Source organism: Asterias rubens, chromosome 6 (assembly GCF_902459465.1).
Source record: "Asterias rubens chromosome 6, eAstRub1.3, whole genome shotgun sequence".
Lineage (NCBI taxonomy): Eukaryota > Metazoa > Echinodermata > Asteroidea > Forcipulatida > Asteriidae > Asterias > Asterias rubens.
In genome coordinates this window covers 20,745,945-20,766,701 of record NC_047067.1, presented here as the reverse complement: position 1 = coordinate 20,766,701, position 20,757 = coordinate 20,745,945, and the positions used below count along the sequence as shown (strand labels likewise).

Here is a 20,757-nt window from a genome sequence, read left to right as displayed (position 1 = left end):
TCGAAAAGTTTGTCAAAACATGCATTATAAATTAACAGGCCCTATTATACCAAACATACACCAAGCTTCCCTTTAAAGGTAGTTATGGACACTATTTGTAATTTATTACTCAAAATAATTATTAGCATTAAAACTTTCTTGGTAACGAGTAATGGAGAGATGTCGATAATGATATAAAACATTGTGAGAAACGGCACCCTCTTAAGTAATGTAGTTTTCGAGAAAGAAGTAACTTTCCATATGTACTCCCCGCTGTTATCTTATTAAATCTAACTCTTGATATCCTGAAAACGGTCCCCAATACTTAGTGTGTCCTCCATCACCACCATTGTTCTGAACGGCACGGATACGTCTTCTCATACCGTTAACAAGGCCTCTGATCTGTTTGGTCACTTCAGCCATCGTTGTTTTGTTATATCATCGAAACACTGTGTCTTACTATAGCCTATATAGGGATACTGGTTTTAAATTGATTTATGACTCTAAACTCTGACCCCGTTGTCTTTGCTTTAACGCTGATGTTTATCACAATCGATTTATCCAACACGAGACAAACAAATCATTAGAGGCGGGTAAAAATAATACTGATCTTTTCTTATTCGTATCTTTTGAAATTCGACTCAAGTACCCATAAATCTGCCAAACAACATCGTAGAGCAACGATGGTATCAAAATGCGCAGAAGACTTACTGTGCATCGAATTAACAATTGTCTTTTGGGAATACTATTAATTTGAGGTTCCGATATATCTGACCTTTAATTTTGTAAATGTTGAGATACTCGTTGGCGCAGTTTTGTTGTTGATAAACCGTATCTGTTAAATGTGTGAATATATTTTTAAAAGGTGAAAGCGTTTTTGAGATAATAAATTGCCCGAAATCTGGAGCGACTGTGCTCATCAGAAAGAATATTCCTATTATAGGAATACACAACATGAAAAGGAATGCAGTATAGGCCTAACTTCTCAGATTCCAATTTTGGGCCATAAAAACTTATTTCTGTTTTATAACCACAGTCAGCCTACTTTGAAGAGAAAAGTTCGTCAAAATAAATCATGCATTATAAACTAAACTACCCCAAACTGCCGTCAATGTCACATTACCATTAATTTTCAGAATAATAATTAATATACCAAACGTACACCTTCAAGCTTTCCCACAAGACAGCAACCTCATGAGTTTAAAATATTAACTGAGAATGTATCCCAAACAAATTCTTATCGCGAAATCGTTATAGCGCCCTCTATTTAGAGGGCGCTATAACAAACTGTAAAATTTGCACCAGTCGTCTGCTCGATAGAGACAAGCGTGAGACAGAGAAGAGAGCTAGTGGTAAGAAAACTTTATAAACTTCAAACTTCGAGGTGCGGAAATTATCCATATGTTATACTAGTCGAGAATAATTCACTGCAGCAGTAGAAAAAGTAATTCTGGATCGGAAGTGAACAGGCTTTTGATGAGATAGTTTAGCGTATTTATATAGCGTGCATGTGCACAACAAACAAGCATGACTATAATTAAAGGACTGGACCGATTTCATCATGGAACTACGGAAGCCGGATAGTGCCAGGAGATAAGAAGTGAAATATTTTTTTCATGAGCGCGGGGGGGGGGGGGGGGGGGGGGAAGAAAAGAGTTCCCACCTCATAGTACGCTAAGTTTTTGTTTCCCATTGACAACACGTTATAGAATTGGGGGGGGGGTGTCTTTGTACGCTTTTGCGCATGAGCAGTTAGAAGGAACATAAACATGAAGCAATAAACACTGTCAACATGTCGTCTGCTAATTACGTGATTTTCAAACTCGAATTGCTTTCACTGCAAACACCGGTAAGTAAGTTTATTCCTGTTCAGTTTGTTCATAATTATGTCAGGAAATAGACATAGGTTAATTGGCTTGTATCAATAACTTAAAAGGGTAATTTGGGGCATTTGTAAATTGTCAAAAGTGCAGTGTCGACCGTCCGTTTCCCGCTCACCGTACCGTTGATTGTGTACATTCGCCCCATTGCCGTGCTTGCAATACACGGTCCTCAAGTCACTACCCTTACAGCACATGCAGTGGGGGTACACAAGTATCACACTGCGAATGTTGACAGTTTTACAGTTTCTGTGGGTTATATCGTAAGAATGCTCTGTTTCATGTGTTTAACAACACAGCAGGACTTTCCGATAAAATGGGGACGAAATAGCATTTTTTTGTGATTTAATGGATGTGGTGTGGAAATAGTGTGTCACTAGTGAGTGCATTTAATAAAACTCCTGCCTCTCTCATCCCATCACTGATGCTGTGGCCCATGTTTGATTCCTAGCTAGGGACATGACCCTGTTAGTTTTGGTTTGACTCACTGGGTGAGAGCTGTGGCACCCCATGGTTACTGGTATGGTTCTCTTCTCTATCAACATGCCATGGGAGGTTTTTTATACCATCCTCCCTCTGGGAAACTTAAACACTTGTGATCTCTGGCTGCACGCCTCTTATCTACTGTGTTCAAAATGGGTCGAGGCTGACTGTCGTAAAGTCACCCTTGCATACCTTCCTGCATCCAATCATCCTACTCCTAGAAGTACTAAAACTATGAGGTTTGTTCCGCTATCGTCTCATCATGATTTCAAAGACGTCATCTCCTCAGCGTCTCAAGCTAATAACCATGGTTCAACTTTGTGATTCATTCAATACTAAGATGTTAAGGTACGTCTCACGTAGTGAAGTTTAATTGTTGTAAAAATATCTGTTTACATGGACTCTTATAAAACCACACAGACACCAGTCTTTACTGTTTACAACTTGATAAACAAAGTTGATATTTAATTCAAAAGCTATGAATTTAATTCAAAGCAAAGGTACTGCGTAAACAGATCTTTACCACGTACTGCCCTATGTGGCTGTTTTTGTTATGAAGTGAAAACATTGCTGAATATTGTTGTGTACATATTATAGCTCCTTTGAATCATCAGGCCTGATACTTTGCGGAGACAAATTACGCAGCAATTGCCTCCATGCATGCACGCAGTCTTGGTCATTGCCTCGGTGCCCATAATGTTCCGGTACAAATTCAAATTTCCCTCATTATCTTGAGTTTTACTGAGAAAAATCTAGCCGCCTTGCCCTTACAAGAATGAAGCATCAGGCCTGAATCATGGGTAATGAAATTCAGAAATCAAAGGGCTACTAGCTACGACTAAACACTTGTCACTGAATACAAAGCAATGAAGTGAAAAATCATGCAATCTTGTTGTACGTAGGCCTACAGTGTACATGTACATGTAAAGTTAACATCGAACATTTACACAGGTCAGACGGAGTTAAAACATGTTTTAAATACTTAGTTTGGTTTTTATATGTGGTGAATTTGATGTACTTGCATCATGCGTGATGATATTTATCAGCAAAACATTGAACAAACCGAACAGGGCCTTTAGTTTTAAACAGAATGCAAATATATGGAAACTTAGAGTAAACATCTGCATTTTCATAAAGTTGTTTGCTTGGTACTAAAAGTACTTTATTGTATCTTTCCACCATTTTATCTTAAAAAGTAGATTTTGAAAATCCATGAGAACCCCAAAACACAGAGTTATCTATTTTGTTATGTTTATTTTATGTATTTAATTTGGAAATTTGGCAGAGCAGATGGTCTTGTTAGGCTTCCGTACTATTTTTGGCAACAACTTTTGAAGTCTAGTTCCCCGTAGCTTAATGCTTATACAACACTAACTCTTAGATTAGGTACCAGACTAACATTTTACAAACAGCAGAGGGCGCCCTTGTCAGCACGGAATCTCGACGTCTTGCATTAGTTTAGTCCACAAAGTGTCGAGGGTACCACCACTTGTTATGTTTAACGGCATTCCTTTTGTAAAACCGCGCAGAGAGCAGACGCCAAAGGATGACATCTCTGCTCTGACACTGTGACAGTTCTTTAAATGTGTCAAATATTATTGTGTGACAAGAGTTGGACTGACTGTAAGTATCAGGACTTTATACTAGCCCACCTTGTTGGGCTGGTATGGCTCTCTTTTTAACATCAGTTGCCATTAAAAATGACAAAACATGTTAAATATAGGCCTAACGTAAAACGGCAAGTTTTCAGAGTACGACTTTTAATTTTACTTTTGGTTGCAGTTTTCTCCCACTACCATGACTATTATAATTTATAAAAAACATCCCATACTAGCTACTACTCAAACTTACTTCATGTTATTCCTTACTGTTACACTTGTGTTTTTATTGTGGGATTAATATAAAACATGCCAGGGCTCACCAAATATTATAATGACTTTGTTGACATGTGAACTGTGATGTCTTGATAGTTGAATAGCAACAACAATACCTGTGCTGTGTACATACAAATAAGGTTTATCGCGAATAGCAAAATATCAAGAGAGGGCGCTGTTGAACCCACATAAAGGTATAGGCGTTGCGTGTGCGGGTCGTTGAAACTGCATAGAAACCGCCCCATATTCCTTCCCACAATGCATTGCGGTTCTGAGTCGCGTTAAACCTTATGCTAGGCAGTTTCACGCGAACCGCCGATGGTGGCGCTATTTCCGAAGCCCCTTTGTGGTAAGAAGTTATGACCGTGGCCCGTCGTGCATTGACCCCCGATGCGCACCGCGAAAACGCATAGGCGTAGTAATCGTTATTGCCTGGTTACGTGATGGGGCTTCTTTGCTCGATACTCACCACACTTTCTAAGTTCCGAATCACGCACACGATCAGGAGAAAAAATCAAAGACGGAGCACCTTTCGATCTCAAAATACAGCCAACTGAAGTTCGGTAAGTTTTTATGATTAACCTTGTCCACATTCGGTTGTTAAGTTTGGATAGAAGGGGTAGGCTACTAATGTTTTGGTGTCGGTTTTTGGATTTTACGTACCAGATTTATTAAAAAATGTTCATGTTGTTGAAACACGCTGTTGCGCTAGGACGGTGCAGCTTGCGGAAAAAGTTAACCGCGGCAAAATTTGACGAGAAAAAAATTTTTCTCGCGGGGTCGGCAAGTTGACATGCCGTTTTGTGGGCTTGCGCACGGAAGAAATTTGGCATTGACTGAGATTTGATAATCATTAACGAGGATATATTAATGATTTTATAATTTGTTTTTCCTGATTTTGTGCAAAATAGCATGCATGTAAACGTTAAAGTATGCTCCTCTCAAAGAAGTTGTACCCTGTATTACTCAATGGTCTAGTCCGAATCAAGTGGGCCATTTTGTAAAAATGGGCGATTCCATTTATACAAAGGGGGGATTATGACTGATGTGCTTATAATTTGTTTTCCGTTATTTTTTGATGATTTATTGGTGGATTTCTAAATTTTAAATATTTCAAATTTCAAATCAAAGATGGAAAACTTCAAACTATAATCGGTAATAAGATTTGAACAAGTTTAATCAAAATTTGTTTTTTAATAGTTAGTACTCATTGATAGAAATATAGCTAGTTGCCTAGTACTCAGATGAGGCCATCAAAACTGACTGATTTTCATCATGGCTTCAGCTCTATTTTTTAAAAGTCACATTTATTTAAAAAAAAAAAAATATTCAAGGGGCTCTATTAAGTTGAAACTAACATAAAATAAAATTCAAATATTCCCTTTTTTCCTTCGTTGCTTTTGGGTTACGAATCAGACAACAAAATTAATAAATAAATAAATATGGTATCCACTAATTAAAAGGGGAGTCGAGAACGTGCTTTTCATTTTTTCTGGGGGAAAGGAAAAAGGGCATACTGCAAAGGTTTGTTGTTCTGAGACGAACCTTTTTCTTCTGCTGAAAAAAACAATGCACGTCACAGTTTTTGTTTGAAAGGTAAGAAATTGATACCTTTGACAATTCATTATGTATAAAAAAAAGTATTGTCTTGTCCAATAATGTGGCATCATTTAAGAGATAAATTGGATGCAAAATTGTTTAAAAAATCAATAGCGAAACAAATTTACAATATTCTTTATAATAATAATATTAACTATTTAAAAAACGCTTTCCATGTCACAGACATCACAAAGCGCTGTACAATTAAAAATCACAGGTTGTTAAGAAATACAGATAAATAACAGTAATAAACATTAAACAACAAAACAAATTAACAAATTAAGTGATAAAAAAGTGGCGCTTAAAAAGGTGGTTTTTCAAGTAAGTTTCAACAATTTCAAAAGTATCTGCTGATCATATGTTTTATTTTGCAGAGTTATGAATCCTGTGTCGACTGCTCCTCTCGATTTTGTCCTGCAGACATCAGCTGGTCCTTTCCATGAGGTTGGAAAGGACCACTTGACCAATCAGGTTATACATGATGTGGTCCAAGCTCTAACTGCAAAGCAGATGGAGAAAGGCTTATCTTGGAAGTATGTAACAGCTATGTTATGTACCAAGTTTGATAATAATTTCACAGAACAGGCAGTGCGGAATAGTTTCAAAACTGTGAAAGATAAGCGAACAGCACATCAGAAGAATTCAAAGACAGAAGTTGAACAGTATCTCTCAGAACAATACAAACCACCTGCAATGATTGCTAAGAGAAAACGTAAATCGACGGATGATACAGGTGTCATAATACCACCGGACAAACGACTCAATCTGGATGACAGTCTTGCTGAATCCCACCACATGGCATTGGCTGATATCATGAAGGAGAATACAGAATTTGACGGAGAGGAAGAGCCTATCTTTCAAACTGTAGCCGAGTTTTTAGCTGATATTATTAATGGTACATTTATGTCTAAAAGGAGACTCTTATGATGCAACCCTAGGGATAGGTGCAAGTATAACCTGCAAAAGAGAAAAGAGAAAGTTATTGTGTTTTCATATACTTTGCAAATATAATCAACATTTTCACAAATCATTTTCTGAAAATTCAAAATTGAAGAAATTTTGGCGGCCAATTTTAAATTTCGGCGGCCATTTTGGTATTTTGGCAGCCATTTTGGAAATTTGGCTGCCATTTTGGAATTTTGGCAGCCATTCTACATCTTCCAAAACCACTAAAAGAGTAAACTATTTGTACAGCTCTTTCCACAATTTGATTAGGGTTGTTTACAATGTGAATCTACCTGTGTAGCAGGAATAAATTCAAACTGCAATACATTCTACAACCACTTTAAACCAACAAATATCGACTTGGCGGCCATTTTGGATTTTTACGTATTTGACCGCAGTGTCTTTGCGCAATAACGTGCGGCCAAGTTTGAATATGTGAATAAATTAAGTAAAGTTTTTATGGTACATTAACAAAGATTTGCCTCATTCTAATATTTGTATGTGTTTACACTCTATGTGAGTTTCAAATACTATACTTGTATATTACATACCTTTACATACAGCCGGTCACAACTTTTTCACTGAAACGGGAGTCAATATTGACCGATAATTCAATTATTCAAAAATCCGTAACTCTGCTTAGGAATACTCTATCATGACCATGGACCCCTCATTTTGTTGCTATTTTTGTACTCTTTCTGTTGATGTAACATTCAAAAGGATTGAAGCAACTTTGAATTTTCATGAAACTGCCTACTTATGCAATCAAGTTTGTTGTGACTGTGGGCTACATCTACATACTACATCTATTCAACTACTTGTCAAAGCCTATACAGCATCTGGACAAGGGGTGCGGCTGCGGACGGTGGCTACCATAATTATGATTCGCTGTATGCTGATTGGGAGAGGTCTGGGTACCAGGTAGCCCCACTTGTGTGGCCAAGGATAGCTGAATCCTTAAGGATTCAGTATCCTTGGCCACAAGTGGGGCTAGGTGGTACCAGGTTGATGTGCTAAGTCATGAATATGCATGAGGTGATGTCAATGGAAGTTGTGATGCTCGCCCAATACTCATGCAACGTGTGAAGCTACATCATGCAACATCACACCTCATACATCTGCATCTGCATCTGTTAACTACTGTACAAACGCCGGGTGTGGCTATCCAATATATACTCATAGTATGATAATTGATAGGTTCTAGTCGTTGGCAAACAGTTTGCACTCAGCTATTTTTATTTTTCTCATTAATACTTATATCTATAATGTTGGCTCCACTTAGCTGCAGAAGTGGGGCGTATCAAATGCCGGCTACCCGTGTAAAGAGGGCGCTATACAATCTGCTGTCTTATTAGAGTTTAGTAGAATTTCCTAACAAAGTTGGATTAGGCTAACTTAACTACAATCTTAAATTGATAACCATGGTGCTTGTTTTTATTTTTTCATAAGCAGGAATGGATTTAATCATTCGTGGAACACCAACACCAAGACAAGAGGGCAGAGGAGGCTCCCAACAAGGCAAGTTGGCCTCTCCTAAGAATCTTTCTTCAGCCACTAACAAACAAAGAGATCCTGGGAACTTTTCTTCTCCAAATTACAGCACCCCTGATGCACCACGGAAAGGGCCAAAACCTGTCGTTCATCGCACCTTTCCTTCTTCTAACAATTCTAATAACAAGGTCAGTTCTTTGGCCAGTATTTGTACTGTGGTATCTTTCTTCAGGTCACTAACAAACCTAGAGCTCATAGGATAACTTCTTCAAATTACTGCTCCCCAAACGCACTATGGAAAGGGCCAAAACCCGTTGTTCATAAACCAAACTATCTACCTCTGTTTTAACCAGCCTACCCTTGTAACACTCCTAACCCTTATTACACAAACTGCCAATCACTCCTTTACCTACCTCATAGTACCCAAACCACATACAACTGTTGGTAGGGATCACCCTTGACATTTCTGTGTTCAAAACTATTTAAATTATTTCATTTTTGCCCAACTCCAGACATGTGTGATCACACAAGCCAAGCTAGACAAAATTAAGAATCTTACGCCGAGACCTCGTTCCAGGATGCAGTACCCCAAACCAGATGGGTAAGAAAAGATGTTGCTGAAAAAAGTAATACAAAATGAGTTAATGGCGTAACGTTTGGACCCTAACAGAGTCTTTCTAGTAAGCTGAATGACAACACAAGACACATAAACCGATATCTGGTGATTTTGACGGAGCCTCCACTACTCTTGAATACACCATTACATTTGATTCTATATTTTGTGTTGTCATTTTAGCCTTGGTGAAAGGCCCTGCTATGGTCCATACGTCAAGCTACCCATTTTTTCATTTCTACCATAGTTCCTGATGACTGGTTAGTATTATGCAAGTTATTTCAGAAAAAATTGTAATAATCAGAAAATTAACAAATGAAAATGATACTTTTTACTTTTTTGTTTCGTGAAATGCAAAGTTTTATTTGAAGATGAGATGTCATTACTGATCATTATTGTAGCAGATTTGTGTTAGCAGTTCTCTGGGAAAGTGTATGGAGCTCATCACCCTGTGGTATTGTGTAAAGAAAACAACAAAATGATAACAATGATACAAATATATTTATCAGTTTGTAGCATCAGTCTTAGGCCAGATAAAGACCACTCCCCTCATTTTTGGGTTGAATTTTCCACAGGATGCCTTCCCTTGATCTGGGTCGACTTAGAGATCAAGATGACAATCTTACAAACCCAGTCGCCAAGAATGATGAGAAGCTCGACCCTCCAGACACTGCGAGTACTGTCAGGTAATATAATCAAGTCATTCAGGTTGACGGTTCGTTAATAATGTTGAACTTTACTGAGACACGTGTATTCATTGTTTACTCAGAGCTTTTGAATGAATCAATCAATAGGTCGAGTTGCTTGAAACAGTCAACATTTTGGACCTCAGTTGCTAAATGGTTCAATTAATTAACAGGCCTAATACTTCACGGAGACAAAACGAAGGCGATTGCCTGCATGCCCCCTGGCCATTGCCTTGGTCTCCTTGAAATGTTCCAGTAGAAGTTTACAGTTTCCTCAAAAGGGTGCCCTTTGTCAACAAGGAGAAAATGCCATGGTGTCCTCGCCCTTTCATAAACGAAGCATACAGGCCTGAATCAAGTACAAAAAGGGCATCCAGAATACTGGCTGGTACCTCTTGGGGACTCAAGCGTAGACAATTAACTGCCTAAGATTTTCATGTTATTTGCCTTGTCTTTTATTCCTTTGTATTCCAGTTGGGGTTACCATGACTACAGCCCAGCTGCGAGGTAAGAATGAAATATTTATTAATAAGCTAGAGGTTGAAAGCTGAAAAACACATAACAGTACAAATTGAAGACCAAGAACAAATTATTAAAGACTCTAAATATAAAGAGAATACATCATGTTTCTAGATGTGGACATGGCTGTGTGTAAAAGATTAGTTTCTAGATGTGGACATGGCTGTGTGTAAAAGATTAGTTTCTAGATGTGGACATGGCTGTGTGTAAAAGATTAGTTTCTAGATGTGGACATGGCTGTGTGTAAAAGATTAGTTTCTAGATGTGGACATGGCTGTGTGTAAAAGATTAGTTTCTAGATGTGGACATGGCTGTGTGTAAAAGATTAGTTTCTAGATGTGGACATGGCTGTGTGTAAAAGATTAGTTTCTAGATGTGGACATGGCTGTGTGTAAAAGATTAGTTTCTAGATGTGGACATGGCTGTGTGTAAAAGATTAGTTTCTAGATGTGGACATGGCTGTGTGTAAAAGATTAGTTTCTAGATGTGGACATGGCTGTGTGTAAAAGATTAGTTTCTAGATGTGGACATGGCTGTGTGTAAAAGATTAGTTTCTAGATGTGGACATGGCTGTGTGTAAAAGATTAGTTTCTGAAATGTTAGAAAATGGTCACTTCTGGGAATTTCTTCCGGACAAAATTTGTTTTACAAATTTGTTGATTCTGATTGTCGTTTTTGGTTGTGATTACAGCAGTAAAAACGTGTTCCTATTTGAAGACTGCTGAGCATGTATAACATTGATCTAAATCCAATTTCTTCTAGAATTTTTATCTTGGTCTTTTATTTTCTTAGAAATCCAGCAATGAATTCCCCATTTGCACTGCATCATACACCTTCAGCAGGCAGACAGAGTAACCGATCACAGAGACCCGATAGTGTGCCACGCCTTAATCTAGCAGGAAAACAAAAGGTTTGAGAAAACAAACTCGGACATGCGCTTTGATATGCCCTCCGGGCTCTGATAAAGTGCTAGATCCAAATTGATTGTTATTTTTATTATTTTTATTATTATTAACTAATAAGATTCATATTTCGTCAAATTGATGCGTTTTTATTATGATGAGTTGCTTGCCAAGAAATAATTATCATAGTCATGTTGGCAATCTTTGATTTGAGCATCTTTGATTTGACCACACCTATGAAGGAGATATCTCTCATTGGCTGAAAGTGTAAATACAGTAGATAACACTCTCATCTTATAATGGGCTTTTTCTTTGTAGTCTGCATGGACTGAGCCTGCTGTGCCAGAAAATATACCTCCTCCCTCTGACAGGCAAAAGCAGCAGTACAAACAGTATGAACAGGACAAGAAAGATCAGATGAAACAGTGGTCCCAGAGGGGAGGCCAACAGAAGAAGCAACTGAAAGCACCATACAGGTATGGCTTTGCTCAATTAGTTTTAGAACAACATTATATAGGTACCCTCAAACTAAACATGCTGTACTGCATCATTGTGCTAAAGTACAAGAGCAGTTCTTTATAAGTGAGTACATGTATGTGAGTTAGTATTTTTAACATTCAACAAAACGTCCCCCCATTCTGATGGAACGGTACATGAGCACACCCTAGAATACTTACCTGATCCAATTCGAAAGTTTCTACTGTGCCAACTTTTTGAGACTCTCCTTTATGCTCTAGCAAGGCATTGTGGGGGAAAAAGTGGGATGATGAAAGGGTATCTTGCTGAGAACGAGGTTGAAACCTTACTATCTAGGGGATAGATTTTTGTACTTCGGTGGGAACAAGGTTGAAACCTTCCCTTCTTGGGGATAGATTTTTCTCTGGAGTTATTCACAAGCCTCGAAGGGTGGCGTCAGATGCTCAGGCTACAAAAGGGCCAACCTAGTTGACCTGACAGCCTCTTTCATCCGTTAATCTGAAAAACTATGATAAAATATGAGTTCCTAATGACGGTATTTTGTGTCAATTTTTACAGAACAGACATTGACATTGAGGAGGATCCTGTGGAGGATGCAAGAAATCCATTACAGAAGAAAATGGACGCAGTAAGTCAATTTCAATTCACTCAATTCATTGCCAACAGCTGTGAAGCTTCTACTAAGGCCAGTCCGTGTTTTTTTTTATATTCAAGAATCTTTTAAAACCCTTTTCAGGGTTTATGGGTTTTAACATGTGCACGATCTTGTGTCTTTAATTGCATTGTTACTGCAGTTTCTTGCAACACACATCTTCTGTATTTGTTTATCTTTACAGGAGACGATTGCAGCTGAAAGGCGTAGACAGGAGATTGAGCAGACTGTCTTAATAGATCAACTGTCAAGGTATTTGGATTTGGTCTCTCAGTTAAATCATTGTCACAGTGCAACCTGGGCGCTTCAGCAGAAAACAGTGCTTAATCATTTCTGCTTAGCAATAAAAAGGCTGGATACCAGTCACAGCTTGTACATTTGACATAGTGGTTTGGCTGGTAACCATATTCTAGTAGGAATAAACTAGTTGTGCTTGGCTACTTTTGTGTTTAAGCAGCTCAACAAAATTTCGCCCAGGTCAAAACTCAGTTTGAGAAAAAGGGTGAAAAACACAAAAAACACCTTTCTCTTTCTCTTTGATTAAAGTATTTAATCTAAAGTATTAATTTTTGTGTGTGTTTGTTTTCAGGGCAGTTATTTGTGATCCTGAACAAAACCAGAGGTGTGAAACTCCATTGTCTGGACACACAACTCCGTACGGCCAATCAAGACCCAAGACTAGAGCCTTGCATGAATCAAAGTAAGTCTAGATTACAACAAACTGGTTTGGATGCTAGTCATATTTGTGTGAGTTCTTACTGAAAAAGTTCAAGTTCAGTTTCATGTAAGTATCACTGAAGTGCACATCTTCAGTCCAATGTTTGTTAATGAATTTGCCATAAACAAAAGATGTGCAAAGGATACAAAAATCCTTTGGAAGTTTTAGCTGATGTTTTCAGCAGATACAGCAAAATACAGTTTTAAAAAACTTTTTCTGCACTTTAAAATGTTAATTTAAATCTCTATCCTTGATTTATCTGTACGTTTCACATTCCCACAATGACATTATTTCTGGCAAAACATTGTATTTATTGTAATAAATTGTTTTATTCTTCTGCAAAACAGCACAAAAGGAAAACGATCATAAACAACAAATGTAACTTTTATCCAAGAAAGTAATTATTTTTTAGTGAAATTTTGTATGTGGCCTATTCCTCTAATTGCAATATATTTCCATCCTAACTATAGTATATCCATCAACACTAGCTTCAGTTTTCCTGAAGCCCAATTCTCATTTTTCTGTATTGTTTCAGAGTAAGGACAAGTGGAACAGTGACTGAGAACTTACTTGAGAAGCGTCTAACATTCAATGCTCGAATCATTACAAGGAGTGGCCATGATGCACTGAGAGAGCTTTGTGGCTTCTATTTTGACCTGGATAGTACCATGACTGTATACGAGTATCGCAATTTTGGCTCAAAGTAAGTGACAAATTACATCAACAACAAAAATTAACACTTTAAAATACTGGAAATTAGTTCATATTTGCTTTTCTTTTATTCTTAGTCATTGGTTAGTATTCTCTAATTTTAAATACTATCAAGTTAATATTGACCCAATTCAATTCGTGGTCAATGTCACTGTGAGTTATTCAGTGAAGTACGCATTTTAGGCGCCGTATTGACCACAAAAATGGTGAGCGTGGCACAGTCGCGCATGTGACGTGCGTGCAAGGGGTCAATAGAGGATTTCGTTGTAAGAGTTGTCAATGTTGCCCTTAATTTATTTTCCTTTTACGAGTAAGCAAGGGTGATGTTTGCTGATTTAGTTTGCTGTTTCTCTATTGAAGTGTGATTTAGTTTCATTCATGGTTATTATTTGCGTTCTGATTGGTTGACAGATCCAAGGCTCTACCATTTATCCAGAAGGGGAAGTACTGTCATATGACTGGTAGAAGGAAAGGCAGGTTGTACACCGTGCAGGATATATCAGCGGTATGTGTTGTATTTGAGACCAACGACAGAGTTTTTTTCTTCCCCAAAGATTGAACTTGTTTGCACTGACACAATCAAACTTCAACTGAAGTTTGACTGACACAACTTATCTTTGTTTTTATTTCTCCAGAAGATGATCAGAGCATACTGATCGAAACGTTGAGTTGAAACCAACGGTTCTTTACATGGTGTTACTGCAAACCTTTCTATATCGTATTTCCTCCATGCAAATTTAACATCTATTATTTGTTGTTGTTATTTACACAGGGGGCTAACTTGACATTTGAGAGTCGAGATCATCCTTCACTGTCTAGCGCCTTAAGGGCTTCTCCCATACTCCTTGTTAGGATTACTCATGTTGATGAGAATGCCAAAGAAAAACTCATGTAAGTATTTGCTGTTGTGAACAATTCTGCTATCTTGCACACATCCATATAATTTTCAAAACAAGTACTAATAATAATAATAATAATGAACGGCCTTTATATAGCGCTTCACACAACAGTCCCGAAGCGCTTTACAAAAATTAATGAGTAAACAGGTAAGTTTTCAGCAGATGTTTGAAAATGACCCCTTGCATGCACATCACACGCGGCGACTGTGCCCGTTCACCATTTTGGTGGTCAATCGCAGCAACGCCTAAAATGCGCACTTCACTGAATAACACACAGTGTCATTGACCACCAAAATGGCACATCCAAGATTATTCTGATGATGACGTCAGGTGAATCGGGTCAATAAGGTGTTGCATTGTGAAGAGTTTCTCAGAGCAATCTTTATGCAAATGCAAGTTGTCAGAAGTATGAATTAAATTTTATTTTAGAATTGAACATCTGTCTACTCTTTACGTTTTAAGAGGAATATCAATTTCTACCTTCAGCTCCCCTGAGGTTTTTTTCACATTAATTCTTTCACAATCTTTAGAAGAATCTTTGCATTGTGAAGCCATGACAGTTTTATTTTGATTGTCATTTGTTATCAGAAGTAAAAGATCTTTAAAACTTTGTCTTTGTTTAATAACAGTTTCTAATCTTTATATCTAGATTTAGCAATGGGCGGATACCTTACGATCCAGAGGAGTATCATGCTAAGATGGATCCACCAATCACAAAGCAGGAAGCTATAGATCAAAAACTCATTACTAAAGTACAAGGTAGGTTTGAGATAACTGCTAATGTTCTGCTGCAACGACCTTAAGACCGAGCTTAGGTTTCAAAGGTCACTTGTTGCATACAAACTGATTATTTGCTTCTATGCTTAAAACTTTGCTAAGCATGGACAAGTCTCACTTAGCATGAATAGGTTGCCATGTCATTCACATTGTTGCAAACTTATTTGCTGAACAGCTTTATGTAGTTTGGCCTCTGAACAAAATGAATGTGAACAATGCAAAGTATCGAATCTGTATCGATACTGTCGAATCTGATCAAACAATGGAAATGCATAGTTATAACTCGCACAGTGCACAGTGTGTAATTGAAATACTTTCTCTTGACCTCTGTGTGAGGGCGCTCTACTCTAGTGACATCATACATGCACACAAGGTCTTCTTCATATAACCTTTGTCAACGATTTCTCATGGTGTTTCTGTGAAACATACACTTGAACGAAACTCTTGTTTGTTTGATTCCTTCAGAGTCAGTCAGAGCCCAACTACGCAAGAGAGCATGTAAGACATTAACTGGACTTGGGCGTCACTTCAGACAGATGGATATCTCTGGTGATGGTGTGTTAAGCAAAGAAGAACTACGACACGCGCTGGATACGTACCACATTAAAGTGGACCCTAATGTAAGTTAAACACACATAGACTGACTAGCTAGCAATATACAAGGTTGCTGGTTCAAATCCCAGACAGAGTGTTGTCACAGTTCCTAGAATAAATACCAAGGGAGGGATCACATCATCTCTGGCTCAGTAACTCTTACCTTAAGTTGCACTGCTTTCTTTAGAATTCTCACTTTTATTTAAAATAAAAAGTTTTCTTTCTGTTTCACAAATTAAACTTATACATTTTCCTGAGTTAAAATCTACTGCCAGGAATAGGAACAGAGGTAAAAAAAAAACATCAACAAATAGCAAGTCTTATACCAATTTAATTCTTTGGTGTCTATTGGCAATCAAGTGCGAAAATGTCACTACCTATCTTACTCTTACCACCAGAAATAATCATAGGAACAGAGGTATAAAAAAACGATACAAAATAGTGAATTGAACGGGCCATTAAAGGGTTCATACACCTGTTGACTCGTCATCAAAAGTGCCTTATTGTACATGTATATCATTTTGTTTATTCTGGGTTTCTCTCAGTTGTTTGAGACGCTGTGGCTCGTGTTGGATCAGAATGAAGACCAATCCATAGACTATGGTGAATTCCATCGAGCTTTCCTGGGAGAAATGAACGAAAGGAGAAAAACATATGTTAGAAAGGTGAGACATTTAGTAATTACTGAGGTGTTTAATGGATCGGACTCAAATACTGGTTGCTGAGTCATCAGGGTGTGGGTTCAAATCCAGTCATGGTACTTGTGTCCAGTTGAGCAAGACTCGTAACTATAGTTGTTTCTCATCGTCTAGCCCGTTTCACTCCACTGCAGGAGGATAGCCTCTTCACCAATTCTCCATTTCACTCTATCCCCGCTGTCTGTTACCTGAATGTACTTAGGTCATCTCTCCGTCTGCTGTTTTGTCGCCCTCTTTTTCTTGACCAGTTTCTAGGAGTCCAGTTTTGTTGTGCATGCCCACCTGTTGTCATGCTTCCTTGCTAGGTGCCCTGCCCATCTCCACTTCTTTGATTGTTTGAGGAGCAATACATACTTGAGACAGTACAGTTTGTGTTCTCCCAAGGGAGCTTAAATAAGAGGACAGTGATGAGAATGTTGGAGCGCCATGAACATCCCACAGTGACAGATTTGAGAGCTATGTAAGAAGCCACTATAACTATTATTTTTACTATTGTATTGACGTTTTTTTGGTTTTTTTACAGGCGTTTCAGAAAATCGATGCCAATAAGTCTGGAACAGTGAGTAAGGATGAGTTGAAGAAGTTTTTCAATGTGCAGAAACATCCGCATGTTCTCCAAGGTTAGCAACGTTTAGCCTTCGCTCTTTTACCTACTCCTTTTGAGAAATATCTCAGTAGATAGATGACAACTTAAAGAGCTTCTTAAATTGTTTTGAGATATCAATGTATGTAGTGTGGCCGAACTAACTGCGGCTACCCTACAGCGAAGCAAAATCGCTCCTGCACAAGCCACACAACCAAGAAGAAGTGGGCGGTTGTTGCGTCAAACAACAGCAGCCTATGACGATTGATGATGATGATTAGTGTTACCTTGTGTGGGAACTTTATCTGTAACATACTATATACAGTCGATTCACGTAATACAAGCTCGGAAGATACGAGACGCCGGTTAACATGAGGTATTCCATCGGTCCCAAACTGTCCCATGCATGTTTCTATGTCTTAAAAAGTGGAAGATACGAGCACGATTGTAACAAGAGCACGGATAATACAAGGTAGTTTTCCGGCCCCATGATGACAAAATGTATTGTTTTCATACTGTGGTAGTGAGATCTCAAAATAATTGTTCTGTAAAAGCTCATCGTTCAGTCAAGGTTCGGAGATAATATTCTTGTTGCCAAACTATTTTTCGGATCGACCTGGATACAATGTTCTGTCCGATCCGAAAACCAGAAACATTTCGCTGGTAACTTATCCTTGATATGTTACTTCCCCTACACGCTGACCTTTCACTGCTACCTTGCCTTTTATCCCAACAGGTCTTGTGACTGCTGTAGAAATAATGGACGACTTCCTTGAGTTATTTGACGGTCGCAGAAAGGAAATAAGCTACGGAGAGTTTGAAGATTACTATGAAGGTGTTAGCCTAGCTACAAGCAACGATGATGACTTCTGTAATATGATGTCAGCTTGTTGGACTATATAAGTAAAGTGTGTGGACAAAGATGGCTAGGAGTCAAATACATACATTCGATCTACCTTGTTTAAAAATTGTTTATTTATAAATTGTTTATTTATTTAAAAATTTCATCGCAGCATAACGCTGAATTGCGACATAATTTACAATCGTTACAAATATCATAATGATGATGTGGGTAGGAAACAAAAAAGTAAATTCCTTGTACTTTGTAGTTGGCAGGAGCCAAATACTTACATTGCTTATTGAGCAATTCACTGCTTTATGACATCAAGAGAAACCAACTGAAACGTCTACAAAACATCGCTGCCAGTAAATATTCCTGCATCACTCCTGTATTACAGGATCTCCACTGGCTGCCAATATCACACAGGATTCAGTACAAACTTGCTCTATTCATTTTCCAAATCCTTCACAACAATGCTCCAAAATACCTCATCAACCTCATCCACCCATACACCTCAGCACACACCGGACTGCGTTCTAGTGAGCTCATGATACTTCATCAGCCCAGAACTTCCACTCTTTGGGGCAACAGATCCTTTTCTGTAGCATCAGCCCGGTGTGGAACCAACTCCCACTGACTGTCAAATCATCTACATCCATCACAACATTCAAGACAAACTTAAAATCTCACCTGTTCAAACAAGCATACTCACACAATCCTCAGTCCTAACTTGTCTTTCTCTCCTCAAGCACCTTCTCTAGACGGATACCAGTGCTATACTATAAGTGTTCTATATTATTATTATACATTGAATTTGGCAGGAAACAAAGAAAGTGCATTCCTTAAACCTTGAAGTAGACAGGAACCAATTGTACATTTCTTGTACCTACTCTTAAAACCCCAAACAGGGGTGTGATATTTTTAGGGTTTTGAAACCAAACAAGTTTGATACAAGACCTTCTTTCAGTCAATCTTCGATACAAATTTTAACCATTTGCTTTTGAGGGTTAATTTAAGAGAAGTCTTGTCACTCAACACATTTAAGAATCTTAATTTTTTGTTTCCTTCAAAAACCTGTATGAATTTGGTCTCAAATTACCTTTAGGATGAAACTAATTTCTTTCTCTGTATTAATTATTCTTACTCAAGTTGAAGTGTCGGGTCTTATGGTCCAATTTAGTTGCAGATTTTCAGACTGTTAGATCTAATCTAAATTGTATGACATCTTTGGTATTCATTTTGGTATTTATTGGCAATCAAGTGCAAAAATGTCAGTTCCACATTATTTGATGTTTTCTGGTGATACATCTGGCATTCTTCAATGTTTTTTAAAGTTTTTTTAGTTAAATTTGTTTTGAATCAAAGGGCGCAGGTTATCTTTTAGTCATTCTGTTAGTTGACTACATTTTGGAAGTCCAAATTGCAGCCCCTTGAAAAGCAAGGGGGAAATTGTGACCATTACAGAACATGTTTCTAGGACAGACTTGTCACCTGGAACAATTCTTGAATCATCCAATTTTTGAAAACTTATGACATTCAGTAGAGAATGAGGAGTAAAGGAGCATTTTGTGTTGTGTTTCTATATTTTGTTAATTTATTTTGAGGTAAAGTTGCAAGGCTCATCTTATTAAACTTTGAGTAAAAAAACAACAACCTCACGATCTTGGGTTCAAAGCCTGGCAGGTTTTGATTAAAACCATAAAAGTTAAGCCTTGCAATTGTCATGCCCCGAGTCTTTCACTGACCTCGGTTGGACCATCAATAGTTGTTGTTACACTGACAAAATTGAATGACAAAGGAAAAACAATTATATTTACACGAAAATGTACACATTTATTTACAATGAATTCACAAAAATGGTAAAATTAACGATGTCTTAATGAAATAATTTTAAACAGTGGTTTCCGGTGGTACAATCTCTGTAGATGTGTGTCTCTCTCTCTATCTATCTCTACGTCACTCCCACTCCTTGTCTTTAGAGTCTGTAGAGTTTATTGAGTTCAGTTACCCTTTGGGTCGTACTCTGCCTGGTCCCAAGTCAGCCCTCGACCAAGCACATCAACTTCTAAGAGTGTTTTAAACCCTTGCTGGAAAATCCTAGAATTAGCAAATCTACATTTTACACAATTTAAAGTAAAATTACACTACTTATTAGCTATATTTCTGCACAGTGGTTTGACAATGCACTTTCAATCTTTACCGCAATTCAAATCAATACATATACAAACTTTCTCTCAAGGACTTTCTTGTACCAGTAAATCAAAGTTTTAGTGAAAAGTGGCTATTATAAAAACAATCTTTTGGGATAAGGACAATTAGGACACACCTAGAAATTTAATGTATCTCGACTATAGCCCGCATTCCCAATCTTAAATACAAAAGAACTATTGGTCCGATTCCTTCTTAGCCAATCGGAACTCTTAAACGTCTCAAAATTAGGCTACCCTAATGAAGTAATGCCAAAGCAGAGGAAATTGTATGCTCCCTTCTACGCGTCCCATCGATACCAGAAGTAGGCCTGTACCGAAGCAGGGCGTATAGCTTGAGGAAATTGTATGCTCCCTTCTACGCGTCCCATCGATACCAGAAGTAGGCCTGTACCGAAGCAGGGCGTATAGCTTGAGGAAATTGTATGCTCCCTTCTACGCGTCCCATCGATACCAGAAGTAGGCATGTACCGAAGCAGGGCGTATAGCTTGAGGAAATTGTATGCTCCCTTCTACGCGTCCCATCGATACCAGAAGTAGGCATGTACCGAAGCAGGGCGTATAGCTTGAGGGCTTTTCATGTTATAAAAAATTATAAGTTTTTCTTAATTGTTGCACTTTTTGGGGGC

General features: G+C 38.0%; 1 protein-coding gene across 3 annotated transcripts; it reads left to right on the top strand.

Moving 5' to 3' along the window:
• Positions 1-1,268: 1,268 nt before the first annotated feature.
• LOC117291221 (calcyphosin-2-like) lies at positions 1,269-19,839 on the top strand. Of its 3 annotated transcripts, none has more exons than XM_033772827.1 (18): positions 1,269-1,331; positions 8,213-8,439; positions 8,764-8,852; positions 9,440-9,550; positions 10,025-10,057; positions 10,862-10,979; positions 11,290-11,447; positions 12,007-12,076; positions 12,285-12,352; positions 12,690-12,800; positions 13,354-13,521; positions 13,941-14,034; positions 14,302-14,420; positions 15,078-15,187; positions 15,671-15,825; positions 16,345-16,464; positions 17,021-17,117; positions 17,817-19,839. In XM_033772827.1, exons 2-18 carry the CDS (start codon positions 8,215-8,217, stop codon positions 17,981-17,983), a joined length of 2,013 nt encoding a protein of 670 aa, XP_033628718.1. In that variant the 5' UTR covers positions 1,269-1,331; positions 8,213-8,214; the 3' UTR covers positions 17,984-19,839. The 3 variants fall into 3 exon arrangements, with proteins under 3 accessions (XP_033628718.1, XP_033628717.1, XP_033628719.1); XM_033772826.1 differs by lacking the exon at positions 1,269-1,331 and adding an exon at positions 3,850-3,965; XM_033772828.1 differs by lacking the exon at positions 1,269-1,331 and having other exon boundaries at positions 8,213-8,278.
• Positions 19,840-20,757: the final 918 nt, after the last annotated feature.